Here is a 27,240-nt window from a genome sequence, read left to right as displayed (position 1 = left end):
GGCGTCTGCTGTGCGAGTGACAGCCAGGTCCGCGAGCGGCGCTGGCAGCCTCGCCTCCGTGCTAGGGAGAGGAGAGCGGGGGGCCTTGTCAGGCGACGATAAAATTTCCGTATGTTTTACCCACATGTACTTCCCTCACCCTTTGGGCACTGTGGGTCGGAGTTTGTTCTCAGTGATCGCAGTGTAAACCCCAAGTAGCTGCTTTGACATCAGGGTGTGTGTGTGCAGCTCTGGATTTACACTAATTTGAGAGATATTAGGGATTCTGACACCTTCTGCCAAAACTATTTGGGAGCTGCTGGGTCAGGAGGAGACAGGCATTAGCAGGCTCTAGGAATCGCTATTTATATATATATTTTAAACTGAAGGTCTACTCAGAACAACAGCTTTAAAAATAGCAATATGCCTTTGTGTTCCACTGGTTGCCATATGAGATGCTGTGTATTTCCAAGGATAAGTTGGGTTCTTTTCCTCCCTAACTGCCAGGACTAGAAATTCAATCTCAGGTCTGCGAGTGAACAACATCCTTGCCTTCTCACATATCATCACCAGTAATAAAAACCTGAAGATCAAAGTGTGCCCTCGGTGACACCTCTACAACCACTTTATCTGCATGCGATCAGCCCTTCTCAGGAGTCTCGCCAGCTCTGTCCTGGGTGCCTGAGGAAGGACTGAACCCAGATTGCTCTCTTTATTGTGTCTCCATGGACAGCAAAAGAAAAATAAAAGCAAAACAATTACATTTAAAAGGGAAGGGATGGGACTGTGATTACATGTAGTATTATATTAATGTTACACGATGTAATAATATTACACTGATATTATTAATCTGCTGAGAGGATGCTGATTTTCCCCTTTAAGGACAAGACGTGCGCTTGAAAGCACCTGACTGACAAATGTCAAGGTCTGATGTTACTGTTACTCTCTCTGACAAGTAACTTTTAGGTGGGGGGGAGTAGAGAAAGCTGAGTCCGAAGCTTCTGTTTTTTAAAGCCATGGCTTTAAACCCAAGGATTTTCTTCTAGCTCAGAGGCCATGGTAAACTCTCAAAGGTTTACACATGTCTGCAAAGAAAGAGCACTTTGTATAATGTGGAGAGTCCTTCACAAAAAGAAGATTTCTGGTTCTAAATAAAGGAATAGCACACCTCACTGTATAAACCCATCCCAGTAGGTGTGTAATGAGTCTGGCTCATCACAGGTAACTAAAATTGAGCTGCAGGAACTTTTTTTTTATACGGTGACCTACACTTTTGGAGTATCTCTACAAGCGGCCACTGATCTTGAATGACTCTATACCTGCTCACTGAGGTAGAATGGAGATGGATGCTTCACCAGCTGGTGAGAGGACTACATGGTTGTGATATCTTTGTCCTCCACCATCTAATCTATGTGGATAAACCCTGTCTCTGCAGGCTTCCCTTTCCTCCTGAGCTGAAGTTCCCCTGAGGGCCAGCCGGGCATACCTTGATCCCAGCTGCATTTGCTATGTGAAGGGTTGCAGCTTGCAGGGCCCCTGTGGCTCCGATCTGCTTGAACGAGCGTGCTCAGAGACCCATACAGCAAAATGCCACATGTTCGAAGGCACGCACGTGGTGTGCTGGCTCATCCTCCCAACCAACAGCCTGCTGGCACCAAAGCTGTACCCAGCCCTGCTGTGTAAATTTAACCTTGTTGGGGGCTAATGGACTGAAGAATTTGACATACCTTTTCCTTCTCTGTAGATGAGAGCCATATGGCTCTAGACTTTTGCAATGCTCCTCGATCTGAAGATGAATGGTCATTAACATATGTTCTTTGGAGTAATTAAAAATCTGATCATAAACATAGTCTAACTTGTTGCAGGTGAAATGTATTACAAGGGGACCCACCTCCAGCATGAGGGTCACAGGAGCAGGACCTTTGGAGAAGTGAAGGGAAAAGTAATTGAAAAACTATTTGTGGGGTGGCAAGCCCATTCCAAGCATGAGCAGTTTAACTCCTTTTTTCATATTCATGCAGGAAAGTTTTGATTAGATACAGGGAAGTCCGTTTACACTTTGTCATTACAAAGAACCTGTGCAGGATTGATTTTGCTGGAGGCAACTACCTAAAATTAAAGTCAAGCCAGTACTAATGAGGCAATCATCTGTCTCTGGTCCCAAATGCATATAAAAGGGTAACAGTTTGCTGTTCAGCTACATGGTCTTAAAGGAATAGCATCAGAAAGGAGGGTGCAGGGAAGAAGAAATGAGACTTATTTTGCACCTTCACACAGAGCAAATCACATTAGCTTAAAGCTCTCTCAAGAAAGTTTGAATTAAGACATTTTAGGGTGTGCTTACAGGTGCCTTCATGTTTGGACAGGAACAGCTGCTGCAGCTCAGCTGATGTGAGGAAACTTGCTGAGCCAGAGGAACTCAGCTACATGTCTGAGCCCTAGGAAATTCTGGTTGCTGAGCTAAAGCTGAATTTGAGGGACATATGAGAATTTCCTCAAGAAATATATGAGGACTGGACATCCCTGGAGAAAGAAAAGCAATCCCAAGGCCCAAGGAAGATGTTTCATGCTTCTCTTACATGAGCTGTACTTCATGGACTCACTCTACCGGCAGCAGCATTATAAGAAAAGACACAATACTTCCTGAGAGAAGTTCAAGCATCACATCTGGGAAAGCTCTGCAAAAAGGGAAGGAGCTTGCTGTCTCCCAGCTCTGTTGAGGAAGAACTGACTGGGGTGAAATTGCCCACAGCGGGAGAGCTCTTTAGAGTGAGAAACCTTCAGAGACACTCCAAAATGAAAATTCATAAGAGCTCCCAACAGTGCAACCTTCTTTGGTGAATCAGTATGACTCGTTTTTTGGGTGCTTTCCTCTTCAAGAGTGTGCATATCTTCAGAGCTGCTGAGGCATCTTGCTAATTTTTAAGGTCTCCTTCACCTGGGATTAGAAATAGGTGTCTCTGAATTTGGGATGATAGCACAACTGTGTCTCTGTGCTCTGTGGCACCGCAAGGACTTTTATTCTGACCCCAGGTCCAAGCCTGGTGGGGATCATGCTAATCGAACCCTTGTTTAAAGTCTAGGCTGGGGGGAGATGAGGAGAAAACTGGCTTCAGAATGGCTAAGTTTCTACCAGGAGTTGCAAACATCGCAGGCGAGACCCCACCCTGTTCAGTCTTCCCTCTTCTGTGAACAAATACAGACTTCCTGAGTGATTTGTTTGTTTGCAAAATGGCTGACTTTCTATTTATCCTGACCATGTGTTCAACTCATCCATAAGAAGGATTTGATTAAAATGGAAGCAGAGCAGAAACAGTCCTTGTTTGTGGGCGTGCACAGTGTTTGCACTTGGTTAGCTTGCCTTTCGGTTGGGAAGGAAGGGATTTCCCCCATGGAATATTTTGACAGGATGTCTGCTCTATTTTCATCAGTTTAAGGGAAGGGAAATTTGATGCTCTGGCAAAAGAATCTAAAACTCCAATAATTAGTCAGATATTAACAATAGAATTGTTGAGAACTAGAGTTCCTTTTTGTCTAAGAAATTAAAAATGTTGCAGTTTTTGACGACTGGTTATTCTTATGTCATTTTTTTTATGTGGGGACATTTCAGCTTTCAAAGTTTTTTGTTTCCTTTTCTTTCATCATGAGACTCTATTAGCTATGGAAAACAAAAAGAACAACTGTTGGAAAATGTTTCTTCCCACCCGCGTCCAAATTGTCACTCGCTGATGTTGAACCAGCTGTGGCAACACTAAATGCCTCACTAGAGGAGCACACCAGCATGTTGCGACCACACTAACACGCAATGAGAAACTCCTCAGCCAGGATGTCCTTCTGGCTAGGAGGCAGTTTGCTAACTCAGCAGCATTGCTTGCACTCGGATGCATTGTACCTGACAGACCCCCTCTGCTTCAGAGAAATCTCTTCAAATTGAAGGCAGACTGAAGGCTGCTCTTTGGGGTTTTGCATTTGTTTTTCTGTTTGTTTGTTTTTTCCTTCTGTCCTGTAAGGCAGGGTTTCAAGACATGATAGTTCTCTACCCTCTCTTTGGAACTCTTCGGAAACCTTGCGGGGGTCACCGCTGGGAGATCACCTCTCCGAGGGCTGCTGGCTAGGCTGGGAGGGATCCTGTGGTCACAGGATGGAGCGCAACCTGTCAGTGTCACAAAAGGAGGAAGGATTTGACATTTAATCCTGCTGGCATGGATGACGTGCCCAATCTTAGCCAAGAATAGAAGTGGAGCTGGAAAGGGTAACCCAGGCCATATGGCAGTGCCAGGAGAAGGCAGCTTGCCTGCCTCAAGAGAGCAATAAAAGCAAATCCAAATTATTTGTGAGAGTCCTGGCCAGCTCGCCTGGGTCTATTTGTTCTTTTCCCCCAGTTGTATTTACTTTTAAATTGTGTTTTATATGGCTTCTCAGTGGCATGTAGATGTGTCCTATCCATTTAACCTGAAAAGAGATAAAACCAACCCATGCTGCTCAGTTTTGCCTTCCATCTTTAAGGAACAAGGTGCCAGAGAAATTTGAAGCCTGCATGAGGTGTTCCTTCAAATGTACTTTGTGTGGTGAACAGATCTGTTTGAATGTCCTCCTTCCTGTGACTTGCCTGTCTTCACTCACATGAGCCTCACTCCCCAAGGACTATAAAGGGATGTTCACATGAAAAAATCTAATTGCATGAATAAATTCCTGTAGAAACATGTTTTACTTGAGAAAATAAAGACAGAGACCATCTTTCATGTCATTTGTACAACATGAAGATCTTACTGTCCTGTTTCCATAGAAGGAATTGGTATTGTGCAAGTCACTGACACGCACTCCTGCAGGGTTCTTGGAAAGTAGGCCAAACCCCAGCACAACTAGGAATCATTTAAAATATTGTAAATAAATAGACACATGTATTAAAAAATATATATATATAACCATGTTTGTGAGGTTGATTCTCTTCCATACATCTGGAATTCTGTGATGTAACTCCATTGCTTTAGGATAGTTACGCCTGCATAAGTTTATTGCAGCAGGAATTTTAAAGGAGCTAACTGAATTCAATGATTGTCTCTGGCATTTAAAGGAAACTTGTAGCAAAGTCTTTCAAGGCTTCATTCAAAATCCCAGCTGCCAAGATTAAAAACCTAGAGATTAATGAATGTCAGGTCCTTGAACATAAAGCAACCTTGTCCTACTAGTAGAGATCTTGAAATTCTTGCAGCCAATAAAAAACACTGTAAAAAGAAAAAAAATCATTTTTTATATCAGAGCAGAAGTTTCAAGAATCTAAATTATGAAATTCCACCAAAGTTAGTGGCAAAACTGATGAAATCAAGTAGACAAGGATTTCACCTCAGGAAATACAATGTTGGGAAGTATGTAGAGAATTTTCAAGGGTTCAGGATGAGAATTTCCAGTCATTGTTCATGAATGCTTCAAAACAGATATTCCTTAAGTGATTAAAGGCTCTGCTTACTTACGACTGAAATTCTAGACAAGATATGTTTAATTAATGATACACTAACAGGAAAAAAAGAATGGAACAAAATATTAAAAATAAGTTAACATTAGCAAAAAAAAAAAAAATCCAACCCGAATGTGCTCATTTGAATTCAATGTTTGGTCTGATAGTGTTTGTTACTTGAATCTACTTTCTGTAGCAGAGGTTTTTTAAGAATGATCTCTCATCAGAAAAAAAAAAAGTATTTTCACAGAATCATGGAATAGTTGAGGTTGGAAGGGACCCCTGGTGATCATCTAATCCAGTCACCCAGCTCAAGCAGAGTCACCTAGGGCAGATTGTCCTGGAACCTCAACTCTCATGCATCAACTTCCAACAGAAGGAACTTGTGACAGCATCACCGGCTATAAAATTTCGTATCATGTAGTTTGTGTTGATTATTTAAACAAATATTCATTCACAGAAGATGAGCCACAACGAAGGACTAACTAGTGAAAATCTCACAAACCGTGGCTGCTCATTTAGGAGCATTCTGCAGAGGAAGGACTGCCCATGGAAGGTGTTTGTGAAGCATTTTTTTTTTTAAATGTCCTTACCAGAGAATTCCCCCAACATATTGGGGGGTCAAAGACAAACAGAATAAAAGGCAAATGTTAATATAAATCATTTAGTGCAAATACTTTGCTTAGTGAATGATGAAGCAGAATAACAAAACAGATTTAGATCTTCTGCCCTTCTAGGTCACAGTATATTGCTGCCTGCAGGTCCTTTCCCATTCTTCACCCATTCACATCTCCATAAAATGTCTTGAAGAGAAAGTGAGTAATAGCTCAAGTCCTGATGTCCAGGCACTGTCAGATGGGTGAAGAAAAAATGTGACAAACGTAAATGTAAAATCCGCACTGCTAGGGAAATAGTAGGGTATAATTTGCATAAATATTATTTGCAAAGAGCAATTAGCACTTCATTTACATTCAGTGAAGTAGCAATTTGCACATTTTCAGGAAACAATTTCTTTACCCATATGTGCAAATTTGGTACACTGCAATTGACACGCTAATAAAAAGATGTTAATAGACCTTTTTTTTTTTTTACTTTATATCACAGTGTACTGAAATATTGATTCACTCTCCTGAAATATTGATTTGGTGGGCTATTTGTAAAACAGAAAAATGCATATTTGAATTTTTAAAACTTTATTTTTTTCTTAAATATCAGAATTCATTTCAGATGTCTGCAGTCTTCATGCTCTTTAAGTGGTATTTTAATGGGTATTTTTGTCAGAGAAATATAATAAACATTATTAAAAGACATTAGCAAATTCAGTCTCTTAATCTGCAGTAACATAGAACATATTTGCATATCACAGTATAAAAATAATACAGTCCATTTTCTAGTGTCAATATAGCACTCAATTCTCCCTTAAATGTTAATAAAAATATTTCACATTTATATAACATTTTTTTTAGAATGAAGAAACTTCCTAACTGAGAGCCAAATTTTGTATTACTTTGGGTTACAGAGCATTTGTTAAAACAACAAGAATTTACATAGCAGCTTGCATGGAAAAAATAGCCACACATATAAAGGAAGTCTTCTACCCCATGAGTGAAGCTTACAGCACTTTGACTAACTTACAGGCATAGATCAAACTGCAACCACTCAATTCCCCCTAGGGGAGCTTAAACGGGGAAACCAAGGAAAGACCTTGCCAGAGGAAGCCAATGGGATTTCAGTCACAGTCATTTTCACCCAGACTGAAAACCCCAGGTTTTTAAAATTGAGTTGATTTCAATCATAAGCCATGTCCTTTGGATGTTCTACAGCACTCCCTTATTCCGGGGAGTTTTCAGGAGATGTCTTTTGCTGCGCCACCTGTGGAAACAGCAACAGGTGAAAAGCAGGCATGCTGTAGCTGTTGAGCAAAGAAAGTCTCTGCCTACCAGTCCCGATCTCCTTTCAGCTAGGTGAGCTGACCCCAGCTGGAGCGCCTTCTGAAAGTTTTCTTGCCAGCTTCGCTTAGATGATGCCCTTTGAGGTCAGTGCCCAGACACTGCAATAGTGGTCGTGAAGCATGAATGAGGCTGTGACTGGAATATCTTTTGTTTAGAAACTGTGAAAAATTGGTGGAAATGTTTGTTCCCCCTAACCAATTACTTGCCTAATGGATTCTTATTCCCCCTTTCTGCCAGGCCTGGGCCTCAGCACTGGTTATGTTCAAGAAGAGGTTTTGCTTACTGAAGGAGATCAAAGGAACAGCCTTATGGCTTGAAATATTGAAGAGTGGGATAAAACTATGAGACAGATGTTTCACTCACTGTACTGGGTGCTGCATAGCACACAATAAATGTCCCAAAGAGCTTATTGTCATTGCAGGCAAATCAAGGAAATGATGGTGGGTGGCAGGGGGAGACAGCAATAAATTGACTTGGCCAAGGTCACTCAGAAAACCAGTGGCAGAAAAAAGGAAGAATCCCTCCTTGCATATACATTGCTTGATAAAAGAGGGCCAGGGAGCAACCTTTGACCCTGAGACCAGTTGGCCCTGACTGGTTTGTGTCCATGGCACTCAGGCTGGGATGTACTAGCTGCGTCTGTACCACATAGCAGCCAGAAGCTGCCTGGTGATGGAGGGTGGGCCTCATATCAAAATGCCTTGCTACGGTTTCAGGGCCAAAAATCAGCCTCAAGGACCAAAGAATGACTGTGCAGTCATGCTGGTTGTCTTGCATTTGGCTGTCTTCAGATTGTAACAAGTTTCTTCGGATTAGCACTACACTGATGGACATTTCTGGTTGTCTTTGCTATTGTGTGTAATTTTTTGAATCTTGACATAGATGACAAGGGTATGTTGTCTGATTTTACTGCCAATGAACATTGATCTCTCCACACTGATGAACATGTTGATCTCTCTGTGGGGCTTGCTTTCTGCTTTGTGGAAGGTAGGATCCATGAGGTGAGTGGACCTTTGCAGCAGAATAAATTGATGTTAAAATGAATTTTTAGGCCTCCTTCAGCAGAGTCATTAATGGTTGCTCTGTTTGTTGAGTTTTCTCCACTATTCCCTTCCCTATTACCTTCATATTTTGCCATTTCTACTGTTAGATGTGTATTTGGAAGTTGGGTAGGGACAGGAGATCACACAGAACTTGGGTTGCACTGTAGTTGACAACTGTTGAAACAGTGGAGAGAAATGTTTTGAGAAAAATTATTGATTTTGGAGTATCATATTTTTCCACTCTCAAACTAAGGTCCCTAGAAGGGGGTGTTTTTGGAGATGGCTTACTTCCCCACTCTGAAGAGGGATATGTTTTAGGATATAGCAACACAGAAGGATACAGACAGACATGAATTCCCCTGCAAGGCATATAACTGCAATGTGTCCTAGTGAGCATGTCTTGCATCTCTTAGCAGGAAACTCTCACATGAACATATTAGATAAATGTGGCTTGGTTATGGAAAGCTCAGCGTACGGTCAGGGGTGAACAGGTCTGTCTGTTACTGACTACTGATACGCTGTTAGTGGGACATCCAAACATCACTATGCACTTCAGAAAATCTTTCCCATACTGTGAGTTTTAGTGAAAGGTATTATTTGTCAATTGTTGATCAATCACAAGGAGAATGAATACCAAACATGACAGGGAACAGGAGAGGAAAAAAAACCCAACCACCATACCCCTTTTTCATATGCTTATTAAAGTAATTGTTGCAATAATGAGCTTGTCTTTTCATCTCTGCCACAAGATAAGGTATCACTATGGTTGCACCCAGGAGTGTGACATTCAGATCTATTTTGATGTCTCATTATTGCTGCTGTTGTCTTTTTATTTTGTAAATCACAGATATATATTTCATCTCCTATGACAAGTATTCAAAGCTCTGCTTTGATCAATGCAAAATGCAAGTGTCCCTGACACAAGGTGGGCCTCTGTGTTTGAAACTACAAAGTAGGTAGCTCACATGTGAATCTCTGGTTTGCTAATCATTATCTTACTCTATTTTTATTTACCCATTCTTCTTTTTTCTGGTAGCAGCCTACAGAATCTTTGAGACCCTTAGTGATAAGGCTGCATGATACAGCTGCACATCAACTGCCCAGTGACTTCTGGAGACCTCAGGATTTATCTCAGCAGTGGGTGTTTATACATTTCACATGCTACCCTCCTTTTACAGAGCTTTAAATACCAACTCCACCACATCATTTTATGATTGATCCCCAGTACATTGTAAACAAATAACACTAATGAGAAAGGAAATAACTAGTTAAACCTGTAATGTTTCTGAAGTCCGAATGGAACTACATTTTGCAAGCTGCTCTTAACATTACAAGAGAGGCTAATGGTAGGAAAGTAGTAATGATATGAGACATTTGGGAGTCCTCTGACCTTCAGAAAGCCCATGGATTTATTGTTTGCAAAGCCAAATAGGTCTATCTGATTTTCTGTTGATTACCAATAACTAAATTCAGTCACAGCAAGTGATGCACACTGAAAATCCAGAACCAATGATGTATGGGATAAACTGGGGCCAGCCAGTGTGTGTTAGCTACCAAAATCCCCAAACAGCACTGGCAGATGCTTCTGGCTTGGACTGTAATGTGGAAATGAAGCTTTGCAAAACAACCTGGTTTATACAGTTTCACCACTGAGTTGAAAACTGCACCAAGACAGGAATATGATGACCTGGGGCTCTTTTTTTCTCCTTTCTCAGTGGCCTTGAGAGATGATGTACCAGGTCAGACCTCCAGCTGGCTGTAAATGGGCTAGCCCCAGTGCCTGCAGCTGAGGAGCTGAGCTGAGGAACGTTCAACTCCGTCTTACATATGAGCAATGTGACTAATGAGGCCACAATGTACTCTGGAGGGATTTGAGGGCCTTAGTCACCTCAGTTCCCTCTAAATCTTGTGTCTGACATTTTATATGGGCTGGCTTTCAGCTTTCACAGCTGCCTGTCCAGTGGGAACCTCATTGGTTGGACTTATTTTGGTTGATAGTGCGTGTCTTTAGGATGCAGAATGGAGGCTGTGACATGACTGGGGGTGGGGGGGAGAGCCCAGGAAGGTCTTGTATTTTAGCCTTAGTCTATGGGCAAAATGCAGTCCTGTCTCCATGCTTCTTGAACACGAGGGCACAGCCCTGGGCACTGATCCTGAGGACAGAGACCCTCCATATGTCCCAAAGAAGGTGCTTGCATCCTAAGTGGGGGATTCCTAAAGGAAGTCTGCCTGGGTGTCACCATCAAAGGTAAAGACTTGGACTGTGGTGGCAACATCAACCCCAACTACCATGGGGGCTGCAGGTAGGTGCCACATGCCCCCAGCCTCACCTTCTGCTCCCGTGGGGCCAGGCCGTGTCAACAGCCCCAGGCACGGTTGGAAGATGTGTTTGGTGGCTCAGAGAGGGCTCCCTTCCCAACCAGCCATTCCTCCTACATGCACACCTGGATGTCTGGGGGAGCTTTGCACACCACTTTGAAGTCTCTTGCATGGCCGTTGTGGTATGTGTACCACACTATGAAAATTACAGCCCTAAAGTAACATTTTAGAACCCTCCATAAGTATACCTCACTATTTCTTTGCCCTCCTCCTTTTTTTTTATTTCCTTTCTCTAGGATCAGTATAAACCCACTTTTCCCCACTACAGTTGCACTGTCCTGTCCACTGGATTTAGCAAAGCCTGTCTTTATGTTTTGGGTTCTTTTCTGCTCACTGCCTCATCAGAGGTAAATAGTTGCTGTGGAGATCCTCCTCTCTCCAGGAACTAAGGATCTGCCTCTCTGTCCTGATTTATTCACTTTTGAGACAGAGTTTAATTTTGCAGACTGGCTCTCACCTTAGTCTTTGCATTTATTTTTGGCAGGAGCAGTTGCCTCTGGCATGGCACTGAGGACTAGCTTGCTGTTAATAATTGTCAGGGAAAATGAAGAGGCTATTTTTCACATCAGACTTCCAGCCTGCACGACAAATACTAGTTTGAGCAGATTAAAAATCAATGCACGGTACAGTATGTCACACATAAAGCAAGTACATGCTATTAATTGGCATGCTATCCGTTAGCTGTTCTTAATATATATGTCTATGTGCGTAGAAAAGAAACTACTGAAGACAGGTGGGTCAGAACCTCCTTCAGTATAAATTACTACAGCAGCATTGAAGACAATTGAGATATGCTGATTTGCAGCATCAGGTTATTTTGACAAGGGTTTTCGACTTTTTCCATTTCTAAAATATGATTCAACTTACGTTTAATTAGAATGAACAGCAGAGATACTTTGTTATATGTCTCCCCCTGTAAGCTAAAACCTATTTAACCACAATGATAACTCATTTAAAAACATGCTATGGTTTACAGAAGAAGGATTTCCTTTGCTGCTTTTCAGCTGACTTTGTGATGGACCCTTGATTACTGACCTTGAGAATTTCCCAGGGAAATGACTTGACCTTAAGATACAAATTAGCTAATGGCTACACATAAAAGTTGGTTTACAAGGAAAGCCAAAAGCAGTAAAGGTTGAAATTCTTTTTCAAAGTCTTATTAGGGCTGGAAAGCATTTGACTGATCCTCAGGAAAAAAAATACAAGCAGCATTTTCAGAAGGAGCATTCTCAGAAGCAGCAACATTGTGATTGCTTGGCACTCCCTACACCAGGCTCTGGGGGCCAGACTCACTTCTGGGGTCAGTCCCTGTATTTCCACCTACATTAGTGGAATTGAGACCTGTTACAACAGCTGGGGATCTGACCCTGCATTCCTACAACCAGCACTCTCTGCAAAGTGTAAACACCTATTAAGGCAATTTTGTGTGGGTAAAGCAGCTCAGAGACCTTCCCCAAAGTTGTTGGTAGATTTCTACATGTCACAAGAATATTGTCGCTGTGGAAATGCAGCTTCCTGCCAGAGGTAGGAACAGAAGGTGGGACTTGGAGAGCACAAGACACTTTGATGGTATTTTTTTTGAGTGAGGCCAAAACTTTGCCTGAAGATTCACTCAGGGTCTCCTGCACTATGGAGCAGCCAGGGACATTACAGAGAGGCACAGAATAGCTATTCCTTATCAAGGACAACAGAGTATCCCAGTAACTGTCTGGGGCAATGAAGGTAGAAAAAATGCATTCGGCATAGAGCAGAACACTGGGACAAACACCTTTATAAGCTTGCAAGGGAATTTTGGATGCTTAATATCTCTAAGTAGGGAAAGCCCAGACTCTGAAGTGCAGAGTTTTGAGCAGGTCCAGTGCTGTCAGAAGCACCAGAGCTCATTGCCTGCCTGGCCTCAGGGGCTCATGATGCTGCAGACTTTGCAGGTCACAGGTTAAGCTGCAGATGTGAGGTGCTGATGTGATATGCAATGAACCCTTTTAATCTAAAGTGGTGCAGAGTTACATTTCTAATCTGTCTGGGTTTTGATTGCTCTTATTCTGTAGGTGCCTAATTTACTGATCTCTCTTCTGTTGTCTTTTTTTCCTCCCTTCCATTCCTTCTATTCTGTTAAGTGGTCTTCAAGGCTTGTTTTTTTGTACAGTCTTTGTCTGTGCAATGCAGCTAAATGCAGATTCTGGGATCAGAGGCTTGCTAGAGTTCATGCTACCCTTGCCATTACCTCCGACCCCTCAAAGAGCACAGGAGAGGAGGGTGAGCAAATAATGTACAATTTTGGGACCATCGCCTTCTAGCTGTTATAGCTCTAACAGGCTGTACAGTGCTGTGTGAAGTTTGACATGCATTGATTGCTCAAACCTTAGGGTTAATGATGCTCTGAAAAGCTCAAGGATCCTGTTTTTGTTTTAATTTATATTTTCACCACAGCCCAGTTTTGTTCAGTTGAGAATGTGAGCAGAATTTTATGTTTGTTTTTGGGGGGATTTCAAAATACAGTGACTATTGTATCTGGATGCATTAATGACATTCATTTGCTTCCTGGTAACTGCTCCATTAATGTCTATCAACATGGCACCTTCTCTGACCATAATCTCCTTGTGGACAAGACAACTTTCTTTGCAGAATAGAAGTACTTTAAAAAAAAAATGCTTGCAAAAAAGGAAAGCAAATGTCAAGATGGTCCCAGATGAGATGCCCTAAGAGATTCATGATGCTGTAGTAGCTGTGAAGAAATGTAGATGTGACAGGCGGCTGACAGTTAGGTACTTTGTCTATAATCCCTCTGAACTAGTGGCAGACACCTTCTTAAATATAGTGATTACCATGAGAAACCTCTCCCCAAAAGTGGTACTTATGGTAACTGCCATAAGAGGACATGTGGGAGGTCTGTGTCTTTTCTATTAGTCTCAGAGGACAAATATTATGGGTCAAGACTTGTGGAATAATGATAATAGATTAATATAATAATAAAACAGACTGGATCCTGGAGCTGGCTTGCCACATTTAATGGACAAGCTGAGTTTACTGAACCATATGATAAAATGGGCCCCAGCAGCCATTTGGCTCAAGTAAAGCAGGGAGAAGTTGTCTTCAAGTGGCAGATGGGCTGGCTCCAAAGCAGCTATTTCATTGGATCTTTTTGTCTAGAGCACAGACATACTGCTCCCTAGACAGCCTTCTGCAGAGATATTGCTGTGACGCTGTACTTTCTCCCCAGAGGTTAAACAATACATCACTGATACCAAGATGGTAGCCATCTTCTAAACAGGCAGCCATTATTTTTCTTGGACCATGGAAATGATATATCCAAGGGAAAATAAATATATAAGTAAATAGAGTTGCTCACAAAAATGCCTTTGCCTGAATAATTAACTCCTCAGCAAATTTTCCCATAATAAAACATGTCCTAATGAGCTATCAGGAGGAGAGGAAATTCATCACTTGCCTCACAAATATCAACTTGAGAGCACTGCTCATGTCACATGGCATAATTAATGGCTTGAGAGGGAGCATGTAGCAGCACAGTCAAAATCACAGTTCCCATCAGTCATCCCACGTCAGTCCAGCTCATAGTGTTACTTGATCCACAGGGGTTTAGACAGGCGACAAGATGGAGATATGGGACAGAGGGGAATACAAGCAGATCTGGTACATCTGATCTTGATTTATCCATGCTGCTTTTCTGCTTATCAGTGAGGTGGCAATAGCAATCGATCTCGCAGTCTGCTTTGTTTTTGTGACTTTTTTTCAGACAAATAGAATTTATGGTCTTTGGACATCGCCCTCCGTATCAGCGAGCAACCCATCTCCCATTGCACGTCATCACAAGGTCTCCTCAGGGCGTATGGCCTGCAGGAGATGGAGTTCAAGCTCTCTGCAGAAAGCTCTGGCGTGGGGAGGCCCCCTCTGAGCTGCAGGCTGGAGGTCTGAGACGTCGTGTCCAAGGCACTGCTGCTTGCTGGTGGGGTTGCAAACCCTAAGGCTGCCCCAGGGGTAACCCCCGCTGAAAGCCTCGGGACATAAATGTCCACAGAAGTGGGATGCTCTGGAGGGACAGCACTCTCTCGTTGGATGGCAAAGCTGAAACAGAGAGCTAGTAACGTCAGGCCTTGTAATGAGAAAGTGAAATGGCCGTGGGATGTCAGACCAAAGGACCTTCTTGCCTGCGATCCCATCTCCAATGGCAGCCAGTAGCAGGTGCTCTGTTTAGAGACAAATGGAGGACTCTGGCAAATGAAGAGTGGTAATTTTGCACCCATACTCACCCAGCAAACTGTTGTTTTGGGACTTTCTGAGATGAAGATTACTTCCTCCATTCTGTGTTCAGTAGCCCTTGGTGGGCTTTCTTTCCATTAACTTATCTAATCTTTTTTTGAGCTGGTATTTATTTTGGGGCTCTATAGTGTCCTGGGTTGAGTGCCACAGATTAATTATGTGCTGTGTGAAAGATGTTCGTCTCTTTGTTTTAAAATTTCTCTCTGATCTGTTTATTTATATACTGTATTCCCTGTGACATGAGGAAGAATGAATTGTCTTGATTTGGACTGTCTTGATCAAGACCTTGTCTCAGTTTTACAGACCTCTGTCATATCTTCTCTACCCTAGCTGTGCTGTTTTAAAGAGACCAAGCCTGTTCAAGCTTTCTTTGTAAAACACCATCAAATATATTCCAGTAAAACAGCTCAGTGTTTCAGACAGTCTAAGTTCCTGCCTAGTGTGATGTTTATTAGGATTTATATGAGAGAAGAGTACAAGAATTTCGGTTGGCTGAGAAACAGGTGACAGCTGACAGGTTTGGACCCTACCTTTCTGTGCACTCGTGCATGGTCTCTCCACCCCACCAAGAGCTGTGTGTCAGTGACTGACAGTCACCTTAGTGCAGCTATGTTTTACAAGTCTGTTAACATTTGCAAATGCCTAACTGTGTTTTCTGGAACTCTCAGATAAATGCTGCTTTGAGCTTGTTCATGAGGAAAGACAACTCTACATACTCTACAAGTGACCCTCACTTTCCACCTCTGCAGTCGCCCTCCTGCAGCAGAGCCCTGTAGTTGCTGCTGGTAATATATGAGTACTGGGCTTTCCCCAGGCAAAGTGCCCTGGGCATCTGCAGGCTCCTTCCATGGTCTGCGCTATAAGCAACAACTGAGCTTTTATGTTTGTGTTGACCTCCCAGGTTAACTTCAGAAACTATCATCTGGCAAATCTGATGTGTCGGGTTTCAAAGAAAAGAATTTTCCAGCTCAGTCCAGGTCTGATTTCCTTCCAGATAAAGCACAAAATCCTTTGGGAACCTGGCTTTGCTTGGAAGTAGGGTTAAGAGCAATAATCTTTCCTCCTTACTACTAGACTCCGAAACATCAGTGAAATCTTTTCTATTAGGATGCATGTCTATTCCCACAGGGTCAAGCCAGTGCTCTATAACTCATCTTGCAAAATTGAAATACAATCTTTGATGATCAGAGTTGGGTAAGGATCAGAAAAATAGTCTGACACATTCCATCAGACAGGGGTATACTGACAAAACTTTTTATTCAAGAAGCAGGATCTGCACAAAAAATATTTTCCCTGTACAAATAGAACAAGATTTCAAGATAAGACTCATTGGAAATGATTTAAGAGGAAGTTGAAATAATGTCCTCGATGAGAAGCCACCCAGCATCTGCGTCAGGATTGTATCTGTAACCTCTTAACAGCATGGAGAAATAATTGTTTTGGTGCCCAATGGAAAAAGCAGCCTGAAATCCCATGTACAATATAATCAGGGTCCCAGTTCCTCATCTGCTCCTCTAAACACTACCTGGGAAGTATCACAGTGCCTTAAATGAGCAGAAGCAGACCTGAGATTAAGAAGGGATGTGAGACTTGCAATTGAGCTCAGACTAGATCTGATTAGGAAATTAGATTAGGAAATGACTTTACCTGGTACTGGAAATGAACTGTGGTGTTTTGTGTTGGAAGGAGGAACCATGTTTAGATAGAAAAATGAAACTGAGATTGAGGGGAAACTAATTTGGGGTGAGCTCAGTTTGGATTTTTGTGCCAAGGAAATGGGCTGAGAATTCCTAAGAAATTAGTACAAGTGGGTGAGTACAATTCACACTGCTCTGCCTGTGTTTTGCTTTCTTGCATCCTGGCCATGCAGGTTTGGGCTCTAAAGCTGAGAGAAGACCATGGTGTCTTTCCAAGAATGGTGTGGGGCAGGGAACTGGTCCCAGCAGTGCAGAGCACAGTAGATGCCCACTCTGGGAATCAAGCAAGCAATGCCCATCCCCACCAGGCACCGTGTTGCTGTTGTGTGCCAGTCACTGTTCCCAGAGCTGGAGCTGATCCTTTCTCAGCTTGATGCCCAGCCTGAGCCGTGGCAGGGGAGTCAGTTGTGGAGCTCCCAGTGCCCCGGGGAGGTGGCCCTGCCTGCAGCCCTGTCGAACTGGGGCTGTCCCTGATGCTAGTTTGGATTTGGCTGGGGTAGGTCCCTCTCTGGCATCCACCACATTGCATCTTCTAGCCCCTGGCTGTATTGGTCACCTACCATGTCTTGGGGCCTCACATGTTTGATTGCACTGTCTAAACCACTGAGCCCTGGGGATGGTGGTGCAAATGCAGTGAAAGGGAGTCAGCCCAGTCTCTGTCCTGATCCTGCTCAGGGTTGTTTTTCTTTACCTCACACATACTTCATCTGCCCACCAGGGGACAATGCAGCTGGTCCAAGTCCTGGGTAGCCCCTCACTGGTACTGAGGCTCAACAAGATACCCCAGTTCTGGTGAGCCTTTGCTGGCATTTGCTGTGTCTTGTATGTGAGATGGAGCAGCTGGACTAGGTACAAAACCACTGGGTCTGCAGGTCCTGGGGTCCCTGTGCACCCTATCCCTTATTGCCCCTATTTGGGTTGGTGGCCAGAAGCTTAGTTTGAAGGGTGCTGGGGCAGAAGTCCCATCCCCAAAGGGTTGCAGTGATGCTGGGATCAGGTGTTGGGGACGGTTAATTTCCACCCTGCTCTTGGCTTCTGCTGTGGATTTGGGGGAAAGAGACATAGGGACACCAAGACATTGCACCTCGGCAGACTTTGTGCTCTGGATGTTTCAGACATCCTTTGGGGCAGGAGTGCAGTCATGGATACTTGATGTCTGCAAAGTCACCCAGCAGTGCTTTATTTATATTTTTAGAAATGGGCCAAAACCTACAGGGATCCAGCAGCCAGTATGAGGTTATATTTTTTTGGAAGGGTGGTTGTCACAGGCACCAACACGGGTGACACCAGCACCCTATGTGATTAGCAGCATATCCCAGTGAGGTGATGCCCAGCCCTGCTGGGAGGCACTGATTATTTAACCCCTTGGGTGCTGGGGCATATCAGCAGTCAGATTTTCCCGAAGAAAAGAGATCCTCTGCAACAGCCCTTCCGCTCCGTTTGCCCCCAACCCCTGCAGCCATCAGTATTTAGGTGGAGGGGGCATCTCTGACTGGGGGAAAAGCAGTGGCTGTGCCCGGAGGACGCACTGCATCGCATCTCAGTGCATCACATTACATTGCATCGCATCGCATTGCATTGCACTGCGCATCCTCCCTCCCCACCCCCTGCTGCTGCAGGCTCCCTCCCTCTCTGCATCCCTCCATCCTTCCCCCCCCCATCCCTCCCTCCCTCCCTCCCTCCCTCTGCCTGCGCAGAGCCACGGACATGGCGCTCAACAATTTCCTCTTTGCCCAGTGCATCTGCTACTTCCTGGCCTTCCTCTTCAGCTTCATCGTGGTGGTGCCGCTGTCCGAGAATGGCAACGACTTCCATGGCCGGTGCCTACTCTTCACCGAGGGCATGTGGCTCAACGCCAACCTGACAGTGGAGAGGCAGCGCTTCACCGTGCAGGAATGGGGGCCCGAGGCCGCCTGCCGCTTCAGCATCTTCACCGGGCTCCTCTCCCTGCTGCTGGCCACAGTGCAGGCCTGGCGGACCCTCTTCTTCCTCTGCAAAGGGCACGAGGAGTAAGTACCCCCGGGGATGGCAGGGGACTGGCCACCCCCTCTGCAGGTTGGGGCCGGGGGGGAGCAGCCTGGGGAAGAAGAGGTGAGCTGGAGTCTGGAAGCCTTTCCCCCTCCTCTCTCCCAGTTTTTTGTTTGGGCTTTGCACCATCCAGACCCTCCTGCTCCCCAGGAGGGGGTTTGGGGTGAGGCGATGCCTTGCTCGTGTCTGTCCGCACACGCACAACGTACATCCCCCCGAGCTTTCACTCACAGCCCTCTTGCGAGGTGAGGATGCTCCCATGCGGCCGTTCGGGGTCGGGGACCAGATTCAGCCCTGTGCACCCGCTGCCCTTGGCCAGTCTGCGAGCAGCGTCCAGCCGGCTCAGGCAGCCAGCTGCGGTGGGCACCACGGATGCTGCCTGCTGTGGGGCAATGTCAGGGCTGGGACTCCCAGGTGCCCCCTGGTCATGGTGCTCCGGTGCTGCTACACGTCCCTTTAGAAGAACACAGGCCTTCCCTGACTGTACACTGGATGCTGTTTGATCAGCATGAAAAACCTCGGAACAACACGGTTGAATGGGGGAGGGGGAAAGAAGGGAGCAATTGGTGGTTCTCCCCCTATTTTTATCCGGCTCTTGTGGTGGACATGGCAACTATTGCGAACGATGATTATTGCTTGGTTACGACATGAGTGCAAAGCTGAGCACTCTCTGCAACAAGAGCAGGGCTGCACTGACAGTCTGTTACCTTTCTCAGACAAACTAAGATGCAGAAGACTCAAGCAAGAGTAGCTGAGAGGCCTAGTAATCCAGGTAGCAGCTCAGGAGAGCTCTGCTCTATGCTCAGCTCTCCGGTGGCCTGTTTGTAACCTCGGTAAAGCTGCTAGCAAAGGTAACTAAGGACGTGGGTGCTCCAGGGCCAGAGCCCTCCAAGCATCCAGCTACACAGAGGCGGGAAGGCAGCAGCAAGCGCTGGTGGCAGGCTAGACAAGGAAAGCCATTTTTCCCTTGTTACAGAGCCCATGACAAGAGTAAGTCATTTGTCTCCCGGTCTATTTGGACTAGAGATTTCTCAAGTCACTGGCTGCCACCCATGTCTGGGTTTATACAATAACCTGATGCTGGTAATATTGGGGATTGAATGAAGTGTTGTCTCTCTCACTCTTTCCAACCACTCTCGGACTGTCTAATCCTAAAACATATTGTAGCAAGTATAGAGTAGAAACTTATTTCCGTATTAAAACTTACCTTAGAAGATCTAAATTTAACCAGGGACTTCTTAATACATTTGAATCCCCCTTCTTCAGGTAATTCTGTTATAAACAGAAAAATAGGTGAGGCAGAGAGCCAGGTCAGCACTGACTTTCTACCAGCATGGCCGGGCCTAAGGAATCTCCGCCATTGTTTATATGCCCAGTGCAAATCAAACGCAACACTGAGCTCTGCTTCATCAGTGGATGATCAAATTCTAGACCTTGGTGCCTGTCTTTTGCTCCAGGGTAGGAACCAGAACGAGGACTGGAGGTCCCATGGTGGTGCACCAAATAGTCCTGGGAACCATTCCTTTTCTAGAGCTGTTATTAGTTCTATCGTTAGCTCTTTTTTTTAATTCAGTGGACAGCTAAAGCCTTTTCTAGCTCTCAGGCCAGAATACCATGATAAGGTGCTTAAAATAGATATGGCTTTAGCAACACGTGGAATGAAACCTAGGTTAGGTGTGAAATCAGTGCAGGGTCAGTGAACATGCAAAACTGTAGTGTGCTCATACTAGCTCCCTCTGCTATATGATGGGTGGCCCTGGCACTCTGCAGTCAAGAGCTGGTCTAGTCAAAGTCCAGTGCAGCTCAAGAGCAAGAATAGGATTCATCTCAGCATTCATCTAGCAGTCAGATGTCCCTGGATGCAGGTCCAACTTTAGTCTGTAAAGGCACTTCTGGAAGGTGATTTATTTCACTTCTTCTGTATCAGTGTTGGTATGGGATGGCTGGCCCTTTGAAGGGAACCTGGACAGTCCCCTCTGTAGCCGCATCAACCCAAGAACAAACATCCTAGCCCAGGTGGTAAACGTTTCCTATCTCATTTTATAGATGTCCTCCTGAGGTCACATATGTCTTAACCATGTATAGCACCTGTAGAAATTAGGATTGTTCAACCCCGAACCGTCCTAGGACTCAATCACTTACTCAAAAAGTCTCTAAGCTTTTCATTTAATGAGCCATCAGGGAAAAGAAATGATTGAGGTTTTTGTTCTCTGGAGTGAGGAAACTCCTTCTATCATCAGCGTAATGACAGGGGCACTGGTGGGCAATTTGTTGTATTTGCCCTTACCATCTAACTTAGATAGGATGACCTGCCTCCTGGAGTTGCCAGTCTTTCTCCAACACAGAGCAGATGTCCAGTTTTCAGATTATGAAAATTTCTGAGTGCTACTTAGAGCAGTTTTGTGTGTGAAGAGTTTGGTCAGATGAATGAAAAAAGGTTTAGAAAGTTTTAATTAACAAGAATTATGGGGTAGAGTTAAGCAGCTAACATCTTTCAGTGAACCTCAGTTCATCCCTCTAGAGGATTAAGGGCTCTCAGGTATTCTCAGGGTTGGAGAATGAGTGGACAATTGCTTGGCCTTATGGGACCACTGTATGCATCCCTCCCCATATACAAACCATGTGCCTGGGGCTGGCCCTGGAAGTGTAGACTAACTGGCTTGATGTAAAATGACATTCAGCTGACAGAAAGTAACATAATGACACTGAAGCCAGAGATATCCCAGGAGAAGCTAGCCTGCTCTGCAAATTGACCGTAAAACCGAAATTTGTGTCCTATGATGCCAGTACCGTGAGTTACATTGCTTAAAATGATTATAGCTATCAGTACTGTGTTGCTTTATTTTTAGTTTCCTTCTCCTAGGTAATTTTTGTCCCAATTATCCTTTTAGTCATGAAATAATTTTAGCTCCAGTTACTATATAATTTGAGCTAATGACATTTATTTTAACAATGGTGATTTTCATCATTACAGCTAATGAAAGCCATGCTGTGTATGAACAATCACTGCTTAGTATTTGTGATTTAAAGCCTTATCCTCTTATGGTAAAAAATAAAAATAAAAAGCGAAAGACCTTACAAATGAGGATAATGTGACTCAAAATCATAATCCATAGTTTTTCAATGATGTTAGGTGTTCTTAATTAAAGCAGATGTGTTTCAAATGGAAACTGGTATCTTTGACTGTGCCCAAGGTATGCTGCTTAGAGAGATTGCTGATGCTGTGTTTCAGCTGTTTATGAGTTACATTTTTCTTCCCTTTTATTGCAGCTCTTTCTTTTATGCCTTCCTGAATCTGCTGATCAGCGCCTTTGTGGTGTTTATCACATTTATTGCTAGCACTATAGTGAGTGTAGGATTTAATATGTGGTGTGATGCAATTACCGAAAAAGGGAGCATGCCAAATAGGTTAGTATTGAAGAATATGTTTTCTTTCTTTTTTTCTTTCTTTCTTTCTTTTGATATATGCAAAAATAAACAGTGTTGCTACAAACTGTGGTTATTACATGCAAGGTGAGCAAGAGGGAGAAGGCATCTGTAACGTGGAGATCCAGACTTTTTTTGTCTGGAATCAAAACATTGAAACTTTTTTGCTTTTAGTTTCCCAAAAAGCAAAGCAGTGTTGATTGTTTTTGTGGTGTTTCATGGCCTCTTAAAGAGTCCCCAGCATATGCAAAACCACAAGAAAAATATTATCATTTCCAAAGAAGAGCTAAGTTTGGAAATGCTCTATGAAGGGAGGGAGTGTGGTCTTGCAAGCAGGGCAGGGGACTGGGATGCTCCTGGCTTGCTGTTCTGGCTCTGCTACTGACCCACTGTGTGACACTAGGCAAGTCACTCGTCCTCCCTGTGCCACCATGCACCATCATCTAAAAATGGGTACAGAGATGCTGGCCTCATAGCGGTGCTGTGGATACCCTGAGAGCCTCAGAATGGAAAGTACTTTATGAGTGCAAAGTACAGCTGGTCGGTACTTTATTACAATGCACAAAATGTACAGGTGCTAAAATGGTCTACTGTATTCCACAATGTTTATGCTTAGTGTAGGAAACGAATGATAGGTTGAGAGAGATTTTTCTATCAAAAAATGAAAAGAGAAGAAAAGGTGACATTTTATGTCATATGATATTGAATAACAGTACTACTTAAAGCATACATTTATGTTGCACATTGTCATATGTTGTAAAATGCCATAGTAAATGTTCTGTTTAGGACTGCAACGATTAATCGAATTATTCGAATATTCGGTTAAAAATTGTACCTCAATTACAAAAAACGCCTAATCGAATATTCGGATAAGAATCCAAGATGACCGACAGCACTGAAAAGGACAGAGAAGAGGCTGCAGAAATCAACCAAGAGATAGAAAGTCAACCTCAATATCCTGGGATTTTTTTCACAACACCAGTAAAAGTCCAAGTTATTTGTAAAATCTGTAGGCAGCCTCTATCTCACCATCAGAGTATCGTCTCCTTGCGAGAACATCCGAAACAAAAACACCCACACACTCCCTTCTTCTGAGGCTTTCCTGATGATGTCAAAAGGTAATGGAGGCTCATACACTTTGTTTCATGGAGGGGTGAAACGACCAAGCTGGGGTGACGCCAGATCTGTGTATGTGGGAGGCTCTGGGGGAGTGGGAGAAGAAGGTTTTGGGGAAATTGTTTTCATAATAACTTTAACAATGACACTTTATGGAAAATTGGTGTTATCACTGACATAATTACATGTATATTTTAAGTAATCATATGCCTCTTTTAGGCTACTTTTAGGCAAAATTGGCAAGCCACGTAGTTACTGCAAAAACTTAATTATCTTTTGATAGAATATGTCATTTTGACTGTTTGAAACACATTTAGGATGTTGCTTCATCTTACACTTGGTTTGCCTGTTTGGAATCTCTGAAATAACTTTCTTTTTTTCCCCCCAAATGCCTTCTTTGGGTAGCTGTGAAGAGTTGCAGGATATAGATCTTGAACTGAACTTAGAAAACTCTGCTTTCTATGACCAGTTTGCTATTGCACAGGTAGGTCAGACTAGGTCATGGTTCTATTCCAGTTCATTTACCATTTTCTCATTGATCTGGGATTGTAGGAACTGAACTAGCATCCTCTGAAATCAATGTGAATGTTTACACTGATTTCAGTAAGCGCTGAATCAGGATGATAGTGAGTGGCACATTTGTATTTTAAATTCAAAATAGATAGTTTCAAATGTGAACATGTCAAAACCTGACTCTATCACTGATCTTATTACTCATCATGGAAAAGTTATTATTTCTGCAAAGGATAAGCTCTACAAAGGCCTCAACACTATGGTGTCCTGGAGCCCTTCCTTACAGTTGGGAATAAGAACAGAATGGCTGAACTGCATCAGACCGTAGGTTCATGTAGCTTTCTCTTCTATGGGTCTGAGCTCCCCTGTCTGAGCTCCCCTGACCCCATATAAATACAAGTCCAATCAAAATAATGAAAAATTATTGTCATTTAGATAGGGTTTTTTTCTGATGCATCTTTGTGAATTAGACCCCTAAGGCTGTAAGTCCATTTTATTGAATATGTCAGCTCTGTCAATGCTCAAAGCCAATGAACATTCCCACCGTCCTTTTAAGACTTGAGCACTTAAACACATGAGCATATACTGGCACAGTTCTGCAAGCAGAACAGTCCCATTCATGCAAGGCTGCATTCATACAAATGCTTCTCAAGTTGTTCCTTGTGGGAAGATGCATTAGCTTGCCTGGGGCACTACTTGAAGGCAACTGTGCCTCTTGGACAAAAACTACCTTTATGTTTCCATTGCCAGCACTGGCATCTGAAGACTCAGCTCTGACATATCTGTCTGTAGGGCAGAGATATGTCATAACAGTGACCCCTTTGTATCATGCTAGCCCATATCGAAGCTGTATTTTGGTAGATTTTGCCAGGAGCCGTATCTAGCTCGCAACCTGCCAGCTAATGGGAGAGTAACCAAACTGAACCTGTTTATCAGGCATAGCTTTGAGTTCATGGGAACTAAATGTCCCAGCTGTGATATCAGGGTGGATTGTGGATAATCTATATGCAGGAGAAGGGTTTTCTCCAACAGGCAACCATGTCTAAATAGTCAAGGTCTGCACATGTAGTACTGCCATTGGAGGACAGTTAACCACAGCATATTGCAGAAGGGTCAGCCCAAGCTGTTGGAACAAGGTCCCCCTTCCAATCCACGTCCCTCCAGACCTGGGTGCTGCTAGCCTGCAAGGTGCAGCCTGTGCTCCTGTAAGCTTGGCAAACACCCGCGTATGAGGAGCCTGGGAGTGGAATAGCTCCAAGGAAACACCGTTCAGCTGCAGGAGCTGAACCTGGTAGTGGCAAAGGGAACCCTGAGGGAGATTATTAGAGAAGAGAACCAAGCAGGGAACAAATCCTGCAGTGTTGTCTTCTAGAATCTGGGACATGGTAAGCAGAGCTGAATGATGGCAGGAAAATGGGTTTGTCTGTGGAATGCAAATTGGTTTCTTTGAGTCAGGTAGAATGAGAAACCCAAGAATAGACTAGACTTACTGGAGAAAACAAACTTACTTCTTTGTGAGTGCAATGGTTTCCTACAGCAGGCTTTACTCACTAGCAGTGCTCTGAATGGAGACATCAAGACTGCTGACAATTTAAGAATTACAAAGATGGGCTCTGGATAAAATCTGGAAGGGAAAAAACAGGCAGATTAGTTACAGCATATGTACATATGCACGCACAAGCGCACACAGACACGGACAAACACACAGAGCCCACTTCTCTCTGCTTCCCTCCATTCTGATTTTTCCATCACATCAGAATGACTTTGGGAGTTTCACTGAATTTGGCTGAATCTATTCAAATTCTTTCATATCAAATATGCCAAGAATAACAACAATATTAGATATCTGAATGTTTTTAAAATAACATTTTATTAATGAAGTAGCACTTAAGAAATGAATACAAGACTTCCAATTCTCTCTATATTGTCATATAAAGCCAAATGAATATCTTCTTATTCACAGGGTTTGTAGAATAGCTCAAAAATATTTTTACTGGTGAACTGAGATAGCTGTAAGCATGGGTAGAAGTACTTAGGAGACTTGCCAAAGTGCATGAGATATGTAGGAACGTAAACTCCCTTTAAAAACAGTGCCGTTGGTTATCCAAATTGGCTATTGGAGTAAACAGCTGTGTTACTGTCTGGAAGTGTTTAAATTGTTTTTATTTTTTTAATAAAAAGTGCAGTATGTCAAAACTGAAATACAGGGATTCAATTAGTGTTTCTTTGCTAAAGGCATAACAGAACTAAAGTGGAATTTCTGCCAGAAAACCTTATTACAAATGAACTTCCTCTGAGACATCAGAGGCCCACATTCAAGTACCTGAACCAGTAAAGTGTAGTTATTTCTACAAAGTTGAACAAGAGAGATTGATCAGTTGGTGATGGGAGTTTTTGAAGAAATGGGAATTTAAGCTTAGCTCTCGCATATCACATATAAAACAGCCATCAGGCATTTGGATGCACTGGAATGGATTTCTCTCTGGATTCATCCTAGTGTGAACTAGTTACCCTGGAATGTAACAGGTTTATTGATGAGATTTTCTCCATAATATTTTGAATAGAAGTGCCTTAAAATTTATACTTCTGCAGGGGATAGTGGCAAGGCCCAAAGAACCTGGGAAGGAAGTTTTTGAAAGTGTCTTAAAATATAATGCAATTCCAAAATAACTAAACTAAATTGAAACAATCTCAAGAACTTTGGGATGGATGGAATGTCAAAATGGGAAGGTCAGCAGCTGCATGTGGATTATACAGAAAACTTTATTATTGTCTTTAGCACTTTTTGCTTTATTTTTTTTCTAATAAATAAAGGGATTTTCCTTTAAGCTAGGAATAACCTGACAGGATTGAGAAACTGTGGGGCCAGGACCTCACTGGGTAGAAGTTGGGATGACTACATGGGTTTAGGTTGAGTTGAGATTCTGGTCTTCACCTGGACAGTTGACTTCAACTTTACAAAACACTACTGACCTCTTTACCATTTCTTTTCTTCTCTAGTTCGGTCTCTGGGCTGCCTGGCTGACTTGGCTGGGAATTACCATTCTGGCTTTCCTGAAGGTTTATCACAACTACAGACAGGAAGATCTGCTAGACAGCCTGATCCATGAGAAGGAGCTGTTGCTAGGAAGATCCTCTTCACGAACCTCTTTGCAAGATGAGAAAAGTGGCATGATCTAAACTGTAAGCGAATTTCCAGGGCAGGTTCTAGATTTTGTAATTCAGTAGTGCAAGCTAAAGTTGAGTCAGAGAATTGAGTGAGTGAGATCTTTTTTTTCCTGAAAAGATGTGTATTTGGGAACCACTCAGTTCCTTAATGACAAATTCTGGGCAGACATACTTTTGTTAGGACACAGACAATGAACTGTCCCATG

General features: G+C 43.3%; 1 protein-coding gene across 1 annotated transcript; it reads left to right on the top strand.

The window, feature by feature from the left end:
- The first annotated feature begins 18,490 nt into the window (after positions 1–18,490).
- On the top strand, positions 18,491–27,046 carry TMEM179 (transmembrane protein 179). The gene is made up of 4 exons (XM_013941020.2): positions 18,491–18,792; positions 22,082–22,219; positions 23,759–23,837; positions 26,867–27,046. The coding sequence occupies exons 1-4, from the start codon at positions 18,491–18,493 to the stop codon at positions 27,044–27,046; spliced, it is 699 nt and encodes a 232-aa protein (XP_013796474.2).
- The last annotated feature ends 194 nt before the right edge of the window (positions 27,047–27,240 follow it).

The sequence above is a fragment of the Apteryx mantelli genome, chromosome 4, assembly GCF_036417845.1.
Source record: "Apteryx mantelli isolate bAptMan1 chromosome 4, bAptMan1.hap1, whole genome shotgun sequence".
NCBI lineage: Eukaryota > Metazoa > Chordata > Aves > Apterygiformes > Apterygidae > Apteryx > Apteryx mantelli.
The sequence above is the reverse complement of the archived record's forward strand: the minus strand, read 5'-3'. Positions and strand labels throughout refer to the sequence as shown.